Genomic DNA, 13,222 nt, shown 5'->3' with positions numbered 1-13,222 from the left:
GCTAAAATGAGGTTTCAGGGCTGTCCATGGATTTCATTTAATGATGCCTTCTGTATCCCACCATGACCTAGGCTAACTGTGAGCTCGCTGAAAAGACTTAAGTGCAGTGTGTACTTTTTTGTTTGTATTGAATGATAATTCACATTCATTCATTTTACTAAACTGAGGTCATTCCTTAGTAAACACATCTTAGTAATCCATGGATTATTAGTGACTAATAAATTAGTCCATATGGAGAATAAAGAAAACCATCTAGCTACAACTTATTTTATTATTTTGATGAGAGGATATACTGTTTAAAGCAAATAACTTTTCTTTAAAAAGTAGTTTGAATGTTTTTCTCAAATAGAAATAACTTTACTGCTTTTTGATAATAAAAATAATAGAGCTCAGACAGTTGAGAGAAGTAAAACATTGAGAGTAGAACTCACTCAGAATCCTACCCTTCAGGCATAATATGTTAATGCTTTGGTAAAAATAAGACCCCTTTTTCCTCTATATGTGTATGTGTATTTTACACGTTTAACAAAATGGCATTTTATTCCTAATATTATGTAGCCTTTTTTTTCCTTAAAAATATATTATGGACCCATATCAATAAATAATTATATCTAAGTAGTAATTTTTATCAAATTCTTAATTAGTATACATTAAAGATGTTTCTATTTTTTTTTACTGTCATATACTGCTCTGTGATAAACATTTCCTTTTTTATTTTCCCCATTATTTTCTGAGGATACATTCCTAGAAATGGAATGTAAATGTTGACATATTTTACCTCATTTCCCTACAGAAATGTGTCCTTCAATGCTCCCATCAGCAGTGTCTGAGAACACTTGGCCACCTCTGGTTACCCTGCTGGTACTGACTTCTCCATGAAGTTTTAGACTACAGTCTCTTGTTGAGAACTGTGTGTTTACTAAACCTCAGCATTTTCCCCATACCAGTCTTCTGATGTTAATGCTGACTTAAAAGATAAAGCACCTGAAAAGCCATCAGCATTTTGGAAAGGGAAAGAGAAGATCCTAACTACCTGAATAAATAATAATGAGATATTTCTCACTTATTTGGGGGATAATTAACTAGATATTTTTTTGGAGAGGAGAGCAGGGATGGTACTGAAACAATGCTCAGATTTTTATTTTAGATTTTTTTAAATGTCAGGGTATATTTAAAATCCCATCTCTAAATTGGATCCCATCTAGGTTCAATATACATTAAATTAATTTACCTCTTTCAACACTTGGAATCAAAACAGGTATAAAAATGTCCTTTATCAACATTCTGCTTAGGTAGAGTCTATAAAGGTGTGCATTAGAAAGATACAATAAAAAAAAGAGTGGTAAGCAGACTTAAATTACTTGGGAATTCTATCAAATACACCCTCAAAAAATGGTTTGCAAACAAAGCACCTATGGGAAGGTACTGGGTACGGGGAGGAATAGAAATTGAAGAGCCATTTTATGATAATGGTTGAAAAATCAGCATATGGCTTGGCCCCGTGAATGTTTCATTTCTGAGCAATGTTAGAATTCTTTTGAAGTAAGACTTTGAATTGTGTGTGTGTGCACGTGCATGTGTTCCGTAGCAGTCAGTTTCTTTAAAAAAAAAAAAACATAAGGAAAATAAAACGTGTATGTGTTTTTCCTCCCTTTTCTCATTTGATGCAGTGTGGAGTTGAAAACATCAGAAGATCCGAGTCTCTTAATGGAAATCCATTGTTCTCTGAGGTATCTCTGGAGTTACAACCCTTTTAGTAGAACATATCGGAGAGTAATCCTCTGAGAAACTCGCTCAGAATATTGGTTTTCTCACATATTAGAACATTTTGAGGTCCAATTAATTACAAAAATAAAATCGAAATCCTTATCCTCTCACTCCTTTTTCCTTTAGAGAGCCCCCCTTTTCTGACTTCTATCCACCTACCACTGTCTGATTTAAAATCTGCCTTTCAGAGACCAATGAGGTTTATCGGCCGGGGTAAGAGGCTTTCATTCTCTAAAGTCTCTATTTTAAGTTTTCTCCAAGCTGAGGATGCTTGGGAGAGAAAGATATTACAGAATGTGATTCAAAGGGTTCATAATTCAGATTAAAAGAAACCCCAAGCCATAGTGATTATCAGGACAGATGGGAGAGGAAATGCATGGATGGGGGAGACAGCAGACTTTTTGTTCTGATGAATCTTTGCCTCTTGTCACCCGCCTTGCAGGCCCTGGCCGATTTGGTGCACTCACACATCCAATCAAACGAGCTGTGCTCCAAGCAGCTGGTTCTGAGCTGCCCGCTCTGCGTAAATCCTGTCTGCAGGGAGACTAAATCCTTCTTCACCAACCAGCAGCTGTGACACCCGCCAGAGGACCCCGTGGGATTAGGCAGATGCCAACCTGCAGATACCTCCGACTCGGAGGACGCGGCGGAGGTCGCATTTAGAGACTGAGGGAGGAAGTCACGTTAGAACACGTACAGCCCTGGGGCACACGTCGTGTGATTTCTTGAGGAACGACTCTGAAATCCTTATTGAGGGTTTTCTACTTTATATGCCAACGTAGTAAACACATGTTAGTAAACAAAGTTACTCATTTGGAATGGCCACTGTGCTGCTTAAACACCGAATTTTAAAAATTTATCTTACGAGATGCACACATATTTTAAATATAGATTTTGGTTTTATTGCCCAAAAAACCTGCAAGGGGACGGAGAGTCCTGGCTGTGGGCTGTCAGTGTGGATGAGGTGTGCTTACAGGTTTTCTGCATGTAGTTGTTTTTTTTTGTTTTTGTTTTTAAGTGAACATAGTTGAGCAAATGCAATATAATTTGAAAAAGAAATGCTACCTAATCTTTTCCAGGCCCATGGGTTACAGAATGCGGGTGAGGCTGGTGAGGCTGCTTTTGCCAGTGCTGTGACCTTCCATGGTCATTTGGTTCTAGTGTGTGAACCGCACTTTCTTCACCATCAAACCAAATCACGGCAGATTCCCCAGGCACGCAAGACTAATAAGCGTGTAAAAATCCAACCTTTGTCATCGGTGCCTGGGGGGACTCTGTGCCACGGGAAAGGGGGCTCCTGCTGCCTCTTGTCTCCGAGGACTCGATGCCGGGGAACGCTGATGATGCCACTCACTGTTCAAGCTCCTCCCAGGACCTGTGGACCTTTCCCTCAATCATCTTTGTCTTGGTTGACTGTCTCCTTTCTGCGCAATATTTGAAGAATTATTTTTATAAAGTTAACTGTGTTTTGTAACCTTGACTTTTCTGAATTTACGATTTTAATTACATTATATTACATGCAATAGGAAATTTGAAAAGTAGAGAAAAGAAAAATAACCACTCTAATGCAACAGCTAGTACATCATATTATCTTTCATGTCATTCTTTTCCTGTGGGTGTTTTTGAGGCCATTGTAACCTTGAATTTGAGTGAAAAGTTCTAAAAATGTAGAAATAATATAGGATCAGAGTCTGATCTTCTGTACTTGGATTTGAATGGATTAAAAAAGTCTCTGATAGATCCATAATGAATTTGTAATGATTACTTTGTCTTTCCTCATTGTCCTAAAACTTTGTTCTTCAAAAGAGCATTGCTTTGATTTTGTAAAAATCCTGTTCCTGAAGTGGAAGTATTAATGGAGTCATAGATCTTCTATATTCAGGATTTACTATATTAATCAATATTATGACATTATTAAGGTTTTAACCAGTTTGATTCATGCTCTCTGTTAAATCAAAACTAATCCAAATTAGTTAACAATCAAAATTATTGAATAGGGACTTACTTTGTAATGCTTGTCCACTCTTGTTCATAGTTTGCTCACCCTGATAATGGCTCTGAAATTTAAGTAGCATCTATATATTTTTTCAAATTGGTTTTGCTCTTCATAGATTGTGTTTCCAGAGAAAGTACAAGGTAGTTCTTTAGAATTTTCCTTATCTGTTTCCATCAGCTTTTTGGGGAGTAGGTTCAAAGCAGACTTTGAGTGGCTATCCCACATGAATTGAATTCTCTGGGTTAGTGTCCTGGTACTGAAGGCAGGTTATACTTGTGGCCATTCTCCCTCCTTCAGGAAATTTCCTGAGGGCTTACCTCACTTGGACTGCTTTAGAGTAAAATATATTATTACTAGAAGCCCGATGCATGAACATTTGTGCCAGAATGGGCCTTCCTTTCCCTGGCTGCCGGCACTGCCTTTGCTCTGGCCGGAGCTGCCTTTCTACTATGGCCCAGAGCCGCCGCCTTTCTGCCTTCCTACACTGCTCAGAGTCCAGGAGCAGCCAGGGGTGGTGCGGGACACCTGTGTTGTCGCCGTGGTGATGATGCAAACATCCCGCCTGCCCCCAGCTGCTCGCGGAGCCCACATTTGCAAAATAACCCGCCATCTTTGTTGGGTTAATTTGTATACTCACTCCTGATTGGCTGGTGGGTGTTGCGAAGGTATGGTCAATTAGCATGTTACTCTTTTATTAGGTAGACTAGAGGCCCATTGCAGGAAGATTCCTGCAAGAACAGGGCTCCTGGCGGGCTTCCCTCCCGCCACCACCACCTCTCCCGCCCCCCCCCCCGTGCTTTCCCTGCCGCCTCTGCCCCCCACCCCCCACCCCACGCTTTCCCTCCCGCAGCCGTCGCCCCCCCTGCGCTTTCCCTCCCATCGCCACCGCTGTCCCGCACTTTCCCTCCTGCTGCCGCCTGGTCCTTTCCCTTCCCTCCCGCCGTCTCTGCCCCCCACCCCGCGCTTTCCCTCCCGCAGCCGCCCCCCCCCCCCCGTGCTTTCCCTCCTGCCACCGCTGCCCCGTGCTTTCCCTTCTGCTGCCGCCCCGCACTTTTCTGCCGCCCGCCTCCACCGCTGCCCGCCGCTGCCGCCGCCCGCCTCGCCCGCGCTTTCCCTACCACAGCTGCCTTGCTTTCTGTTTTCCCTCCCTCTTCCTTCTATGCTGTCTTCAGTCTTCACTCCTCCCTCCCTCAGCATATGCAAATTAATCGCCATCTTTGTTGGGTTAATTTGCATACTCACTCTTATTGGCTGTGGGCATAGTGAAGGTACGGTCAATTAGCATTTTTCTCTTTTATTAGTGTAGATAAAGATGTTATAGAAAACTCCAATTCAAGAGCTCTTGAGAGGGTACCTGAGTCCTCTCATTTGCTAAGGAAGCTTCCAAATTATCCTTGAACTATCTGGAGTAATATCATTGATTCTGAGTTGGGACCTGACTGGCCTTTGTAGGAAAAGGCTAAGGGGGATTTATTGGGATAAGTGTCCATGGCATTAGTTGTTCTAAGAAGTGTTACCTTTGACTTATTAACCAAAGGTGGGTCAGGGTCATACGTGAGAGTAGCATTTGATCGGACAAACTCAGCAATTGTTCTTTTTAAAAAATATATATTTTTATTGATTTCAGAGAGGAAGGAAGGAAGGAGAGAGAGAGATAGAAATAGAAACATCAACGATTAGAGAGAATCATTAATTGGCTGCCTCCTGCAGGCCCCACACTGGGAATTGAGCCCGAAACTTGGGCATGTGCCCTTGACTGGAATCGAACCCAGGGACCCTTAAGTCCGCAGGCCAACACTCTATCCACTGACCCAAACCGGCTAGGGCAGCTATTGTTCTTTTTAGAGCTAATAGGCTTTGAGACTTGTTATCCTATTTGTCAACTTTGAAATAAAAATGTTTGTCCTGGTAATTAGCGATGCCCTGTTGGCAGTTTCTTCGAGCTGCACTTAGGTGCAGACCTGGCTTTAACTGATGAACCAACTTCTACAGAAAACTTGCAGGAGCTGCGACGATGAGGCAGTTTAGCTTGCCAGGGTTACGGAAGGCCCAGCCATGTGTACAGCACAGAAAGAAGGAATCTTCTGAAGAACATGCAGTCTGGAACTACTTACCTTTTTAAAATTAAAAGAAATTTCAACACTCAAAACTTGCTTCATATCAGGAGAAATGAAACTTGTTAAAAAAGCCCTTTAAAGGGTGTATAGTGACATGTTATGCTGACTGAGTAGTCAAAATCCAGGACTTTTCCCTGGAGTACACATCCTTGCTCAAGTAATCCCATGCACAGAGTGTAACCTTCCTCTAGGATTCTGATACATCTTTCCTTATGGCTGAAATTATTCAGACAATGATGGCTACGTAGGTATGCAGAGAAAGTGGACTTTCTGCTCCACGATGCCCAAACTAAGCCTGTTAGAAGGTGCATTATATTAGTAATCCTAAATTCATGTCATTTACCTGTTTAGCTGCTCTGTAAAAATAGGTATTTTTTCCCTGGTGAAAATACACTGACTTGGTGAGATGAGTCTCAGAATGAAGTCATTGCACCCCACCACCCTCAGCTAATCTATTCTCATCAATTGGGTATTTAATTCAAGAAACCCTAACTTAAGGTATGCAAGAGAGTGTTTGCTCAATTTGATGCCGCTGTGTTTATCCAAAACATGCTATTCCATCAGGAGGGTGAGCCCACACCACTGAGTAGGACAGCAGGAAGACTACACCCTCCTGAGAGTAGGTAAGCATGTGGGTCCTATTCTTAATACTCTGAAGATCTCCAGGATTCTTTATGCTGATCCCTCCGTATCCCCCCAGGGCCAGGTACCCATTACCCAGCACACCACAGCCTGTCCATGGGAATGGATGGGGTAGGGGTAAGGGGACAACTTGTGTAGCTGGAGGGAAGAGTTTAGAGCTGACCTTAAGGGAAAAAAAAACATCTGTGTGCATGTGTGTGTGTGTGTGTGTGTGTGTGTGTATGTGTGCGTGCACAGGTGCATAAGCCTAGAACCTCTGACCAAGCTCTTTGCCTTGCCTGAAAGACCCCTCTGTCGGAATCCTGACGGTGGCATTAGAAACAGGTTTCCCAACATTAGGTGGAAATGGGAAATCCATTAAGGTGTCACAATCTGGAAAAGAAAATTCTGAGTCGGCCCCAAAATCAGTGCCTTACATTAAAATCATTCAGCGTCTCAGTCTAACCAGCAATGTGGGCAATCCTCAGAGGAGGGCAAAAGCTAATCATTTCTTTGACGATTTATAACAATTATAAAATTAAAACATTTTGTCAAGGTCGTGCCCTAGAAAGGCTTTGCAGATATTATTCCAAGGAATTCCATTCTTAGTGCCCACTAATTGAGATCCCTATGGTACCGAGCTGGCAGTGGGTACCAGTGGGTGCTTGAGAAATGAGTTGATGCTGCCAGTATTTGCTGAATGGCACTTAGGCAATGAGAGATACCAGATGGGGCCGACCCTCTGTGCGGTCCCCGCCCCCTGTGTGAGATGATTGGCCGTGCTCTGGGAAGTGGGTGCCCGCTGGAGAACACAGCCATAATGTTGTAGGGCCCAGGAGAGGAAGAACTGCTGTTGCTTTCACTGTGGGAATCGGATTAAGCCTTTCTACAGGGAAAAGGAAGTGGAAAACAAATGCACCCTGTGATAATCAGTTTCTTACAATAAATATGCTTTGATAGTGCTGGCTTAGTTGTTTTTAGCTGAAATCATTAGCTTCTATTTTTAGTATAACAACTACTGGCTAAATTAGTCTACAGTAAGCCATTAAGATGGATGTTGGAATTAAAAACATTTTTGGAAAAAAGCCTGGTTTGGGCCTTTATTAGGAGCCCTTGGGCAGGAACTGGGTCCGGTGTCAGCCGCTTGAATGCTGTCTCTGACCTTCAGGCATTTGGTCTTAGCAGCCCGCCCCTGAAACGGGAGCCCACAGGCCAACTTTTCTCCTTCCAGTCCACCCGATGGGTTGAAGTTATACTTTCCTAACATGTTGAGAACAAATATCCCTACCTGGTTTGGCTCAGAGGCAACCAATTGATGTATTTCTCTCACATCAATGTTTTTCTCTCTGTGTCTCTCCCCCTCCCTTCCACTCTCTCTAAAAATCAATGGAAACATATCCTTGAGTGAGGATTAACAACAACAACACACAAAACACAAAAAACACATATAAAAACAAAATAAATTAATTTAAAAAAGAAATAATAGATTTTACCCTGAGAATTCATAAATTATTCTGTATTTTTATCTTTTCCTCATGTAAAAAAATTATATATATAGGACACAATAGGCTACACAAACCTACAAGCAGGGGTGTGCTGGATCATGAGAGTCAATTGTTAAATTTTCTGGTTGTGAAACAGCATTCATTAAAAATTCTATAACTTGCAATTAAATTGTATTAAAAACAAAGGTAACATAAATTTCACCACTTTCCAATTACTTTACTATACTTTACCATCTTTGCTGTAGAGATTACATATTTCTATTGGACCTACATGGTGGAAATCTATACATATGAAAGGCTAATATGCAAAGTGTTCCCTCGGGAGTTCGACCAGGAGACTGGGAGTTCAATCACTCCCTATGACATGCACTGACCACCAGGGGGCGGCATGGAATGAAGGAAGGCCCCGGCCAGCAGATGGAAGGCCTTGATCAGCCCTGATGGCTGGCCAGGCCTAGGGACCCTACCCGTGCACGAATCATGCACCAGGCCTCTAGTACTAAATAATGACCAGCTTCTGTGCCTCTTTCCAACTTTAGTGACATCACATTGGTGGCTTGAAATTAGCTGTTATATTGTGGAATTCAGCAAATACTACAAATGAGTACTTGATTGCTTTGTTGATTCTCTAGACTTAAGAAAGTGATGGAAAAATGTTAATAATGCAGATTAGCCGAAACCGGTTTGGCTCAGTGGATAGAGCGTCGGCCTGCGGACTGAAAGGTCCCAGGTTCGATTCCGGTCAAGGGCATGTACCTTGGTTGCGGGCACATCCCCAGTAGGGGGTGTGCAGGAGGCAGCTGATTGATGTTTCTCTCTCATCATCGATGTTTCTAACTCTCTATCCCTCTCCCTTCCTCTCTGTAAAAAATCAATAAAATATATTTAAAAAAAAAAAAATAATGCAGATTAAATGTTGTGTCTAGAGCCATTACATTGTGAATAGCACTAAAACTAGAACCTTCCATTATTTGAAAACTATTTATCTGACTTATCCAATTGGTTTCCACATACAAAGATGTTATTTCACGTTTGCATTATCATTAATGTGAACATTAATATTAATAAAAACATTCATGTCAGTACTACATGGTTGATTGGTTACAACCATAGGTTGGCTACAGATTTGTTGGCTACAAAAATCAACAAAAGCATTCTTTGAGAATCCAGTGACTATATGGAATTCATAGTAAAGAGCATTGTGCTTTATTATTATTTGTGAATTGCGTTTCCAACCTCTTTTATAGGTAAAATTTATAGCAAACATACACCCACACATACATGCATTGGTGGTTTTTTCAGAGAGCTGGCTGGCGACCATTTCCCAGCACACCACCGCCTTACAGGGACCTTTTCTGGGACGATGGAAATGATGTATGTGGACCGCACACTTGTATTGTTCTCCAGATTCATTATAGAGAGAGGGGCAGCTCTCTATACATCACTGTCTATTTAGAGTGGAAGCTAACCCACAGTGACTAGATATTTTAATCTCCTTAGTAAGATTCCAATTGTCTTCCACAGAATTCCGTGGGCCTGCTGCACTCACAGAATCCCTGAGAAGAACCCTCAGATGGCGAAGGTCTGAAGAGCAGGTTTTTTCCCACTTCTCATCTCACTGGGCCGTGGAGACTGTCAGCGAGGGCCCAGGCTCCCGGGGACACGAGTCTCTCCCTCTGACCATCAGCTGTGGTTCTCTGGTCTCACAGGGGTGGTGTCTTCCATCCGTGCCTCCTGTGGGCCAGACCTTATGACACCCGTGACAGCCGGAGAGACTGAGATGGAGCACAGCGCCCAGAGCAGCCCCGCATGCCGCGGGGTGTCCTCACTGAACCCCGCGGCCCTCTCAGGCCAGTGTCAGCATCATACTCTCCCCACCGCTCCGGCTTCATGGTTCCTATTGTTCCTGAAGCAGAGCGATCTTTTCCCTGGGCTGGGCTCTGCAGACGAGCAGTTTTTTATTTGTGTCTTTCTCGTGTCAAGTCCTTGGCAGAAAGAAAACAACACAACCCAAAACTGCGTGGGACAGTGAATTCCAACCTCTTCCTCTGCCTCAGAATGTGACCAAAATAGAGGTGGCTCCTCTCTGCGGCCACTTCCTGCACCCCCACTTGGCTGCCTCTCCTGCTTCTGTGCTGCTTTCTTCTGATTGCAGTCCCAGGTTATCCTTTGCCACAATCCTTTGATCCTCAGGAGCTAGGGAAATCTTCAGGGCTTTATGCTGATCCCTCCGTATCCCCCCAGGGCCAGGTACCCAGCGGAGCCTGCCTCACCTGCCTACGAGCTGCATGTCTCTCCCCGCCTTTGACTGCCACTGAGCGACTCAAGGTAGCATTTCCAGGGTGTGTGGCAGCGCAGTTATCGTCTCTTCTCAAAATAACTGAGCTGGACTTCCCCAGACCAAGGAGACAGGCTACCCCGTGCTTCTGCCTGTTATTTCCGTCCGAGTTAGCACCATCTGGGCCAGATTATCTCCTGATCACGTTTCACTCTCAGCTGAGTCATCCATGAGCCAGTGCAGGTGGAGCAGAGGTGGCTCAGGGAGCCTCTGGAGGGGGCCCAGGGAGCCTCTGGAGGTGAGTCAGGGAGCCCCTGGAGGGGGCCCACGGGCTGGGAGCCAGAGCAGTGGCAAACCAGCTGCCTCCCCCAGGGGTCAGTCTCAGGGCCAAGGCCCTGGAGTTGTCTGACACGGACATGGCGCCTACTCGGCAGACCCTCTTGTTCTAATCCTGGTTTGGGCCCATCAAGTTTAGAAAGCAAAGCACTATATGGTCTTTGGCTCTGAAGAGAACACAGCAAGAGGAAACATTTAAGTGGCCACAAGGAGGGTGAAGAGTAGGCAAATTGTCAAGGTGTGTAAATATTGAAAGTTTTCTGTGTAATATGTTACCATTTTCAAACAACATTCACATCCTGCCTTAGTCTATGCAGGCTTAGTCCTGCTTAAAGCAGGGGTCTGGGAAGATTGACCCTCATTTCAATATATGGATTTCTATTTCTGAGGGTATGCAGTGGTGTGCTGGTAACTGTTTAACAACTGGCTCTCTGGGGAGGGGGAGATAACGTCTGCTGATTTCCATGGTATAAAGACTCTCACCACGGCAGATCCCAAGTTACCATGGTGTGTCACTGATGGCAGAGCTGGGAAGAGACGCCAATAGTTGGCTTTCTGGAACCAGTACAAGCAGCTTCATCCCACTCCTGGCTCTTATGCCAGAGACTGCTTACCATGTATTCTCGAATGTTCCCTCCCCCAGTTCCTGTCCTGAGCAGAATCCTGGAGAACCTAAGCACTCATGGGGGCGGAGAAAGTCAAAGAAAGAGCGAGGCCGATTGCCTTCAGAACCTCCAGTGCAGCAATGGGAGCTGCAATCAGTGGACAGAGAGAGCTGGGAGCCGGCGCCTGTGGCCTGTGAACGCAGCCTGGGCCGGCCCTTCTGCAGAGAGGCCTGCTCCAGGGGAGGGGGGCGGAGGGGCTCTGGGTTCTTTGTACCATCCTCTCTAATTACTTTTGTATATTTGAAGATCTCCAGGATTCTAAAACCTCTGCTCTGTCCACCTGAAAAGGTTGCTGTGGGGATAAGCTAAGACAGTGCATAAAACCATGTTTTAGACAGAAAGGGCTTTGTATCTGTGATGGGCTTATTAAGCTAATTAACATCTAGGACTATTTGGACCTAGTACCTAGGTCAAAATTTAAAAAAATATTTGTCTCATAACAAATTATAAAAAATTAGAAAGTGAGACAAATGGATATAAGGGAAAAATCACCCATAATCTTATGTTGCCCATAATCATCCACAATCTTATAATCGTGATGACGCTTGTCGAACATATTTTATGCTTGTGCATAACATACTCTGAATTTATAAAAATATCCATATCACGCCCTGGCTGGTTTGGCTCAATGGGTGCTTTGAGTGCTTAGATTCTCCAGGATTCTGCTCAGGACAGGAACTGGAGAGGGAACATTCGAGAATTTGACCTCACTGAGAGGTCCCAGGTTCAATTCCAGTCAAGGGCACATGCCTGGGTTGCAGGCTCGATCCCCAGTAGGGGGCGTGCAGGAGACAGCTGGTCAATGATTATCTCTCAATCTCTCATCATTGAGGTTTCTATCTCTCTCTCCCTCACCCTTCCTCTCTGAAATCAATAAAAATATATATTTTTAAAATATCCATATCGTTCCTATTCTTAATACTCTGTATTGCTTGCTGAATATATCATGTGCATATTTTATTTATCAATATATTTTCTTTTACAGCATAGTTTTAAATGGCTGCACAATATTATATTTTATGGAGATGTTGTAATTTGTTTACTCCTTTTGATTATTGGAAGTTTCTATTATTTTCATTTTTTGCTTGTATTCGATAACCATCCTTGTAGACAAAAAAAAAAAAAATCTTTGAATAGCCCAGCTGGTGTGGCTCAATGGTTAACCATTGACCCATAAACCAGGAGATCACAGTTTGATTCTCAGTCAGGGCATATGCCTGGGTTGAGGGACCCATCCCCAGTAGGGTGCATTCAGGAGGCAGCTGATTAATCATTCTTTCTCATTCTCTCCCATCATTAATGTTTCTCTCTCTCTCTCTCTCTCTCCCTCTTCCTGCCTCTCTCTGAAATCAGTAAAAATATACTTTAAAAAAATCTTTGAACTTATCTTTCATCATTTCCATAGGAAACATTTTCAGAAGTGGATTTTCTGGATCAAAGGATATTTTTGCAGATTAAAAAAAGGGATTATATGAGATCACATGCATAATTCATGTAGTACAGTGCTTCTCTCTCTCTCTCTCTCTCTCTCTCTCTCTCTCTCTCTCTCTCTCTCTCTCTCTCTGTGTGTGTGTGTGTTGAAGGTGCAGTATTACTTGTGTTATTCACTTGGTTAGCAGACTATTGCTATACTGTTCTCAGCGGTGACTTTATTCGAGGTGCTGGAACTTTATGTGTTGTTTTTTCGGGGAGTATTATGAAGCAAGTACGGTGGCAGAATAGATGTTATAGAAGTTCAGAGCTCTCACAGAGCCTCTAGGAACCAGGGATCAATTCTCCGGTCCTGCCTTTTATGTTCCTTGTGGCTGTTTACTTTTGGTCACTTGCCCTGAGTGGGTCATGGGTAGAAGGGGGAGAGCCAGACTATAAAGCTGTCAATCCTGATTCATCAATAACTTTGCAGAGTTTGAATGTTGGGAGAAAGCTGAGTTTCAGGT

At 43.3% G+C, this 13,222-nt stretch overlaps 1 protein-coding gene across 2 annotated transcripts in view; it reads left to right on the top strand.

The window, feature by feature from the left end:
• The window catches only part of FECH (ferrochelatase), a 32,656-nt gene extending 28,112 nt beyond the window's left edge, over positions 1-4,544 (top strand). The window contains exons 10-11 of one of the 2 annotated variants that reach the window (XM_079784337.1): positions 1,671-1,730; positions 2,210-4,544. In XM_079784337.1, coding sequence (XP_079640463.1) covers positions 1,671-1,730; positions 2,210-2,344 — 195 coding nt within the window. In that variant the 3' untranslated portion in view covers positions 2,345-4,544. The remainder of the gene's footprint in view (positions 1-1,670; positions 1,731-2,209) is intronic. The other variant, XM_079784336.1, reaches the window with a different exon arrangement.
• The last annotated feature ends 8,678 nt before the right edge of the window (positions 4,545-13,222 follow it).

The sequence above is a fragment of the Cnephaeus nilssonii genome (genome assembly GCF_951640355.1).
Source record: "Cnephaeus nilssonii genome assembly, chromosome: 11".
NCBI classification, from domain to species: Eukaryota; Metazoa; Chordata; class Mammalia; order Chiroptera; family Vespertilionidae; genus Cnephaeus; species Cnephaeus nilssonii.
Note: the sequence above shows the minus strand (reverse complement) of the source record. Positions and strands in the feature narration are given on the sequence as shown.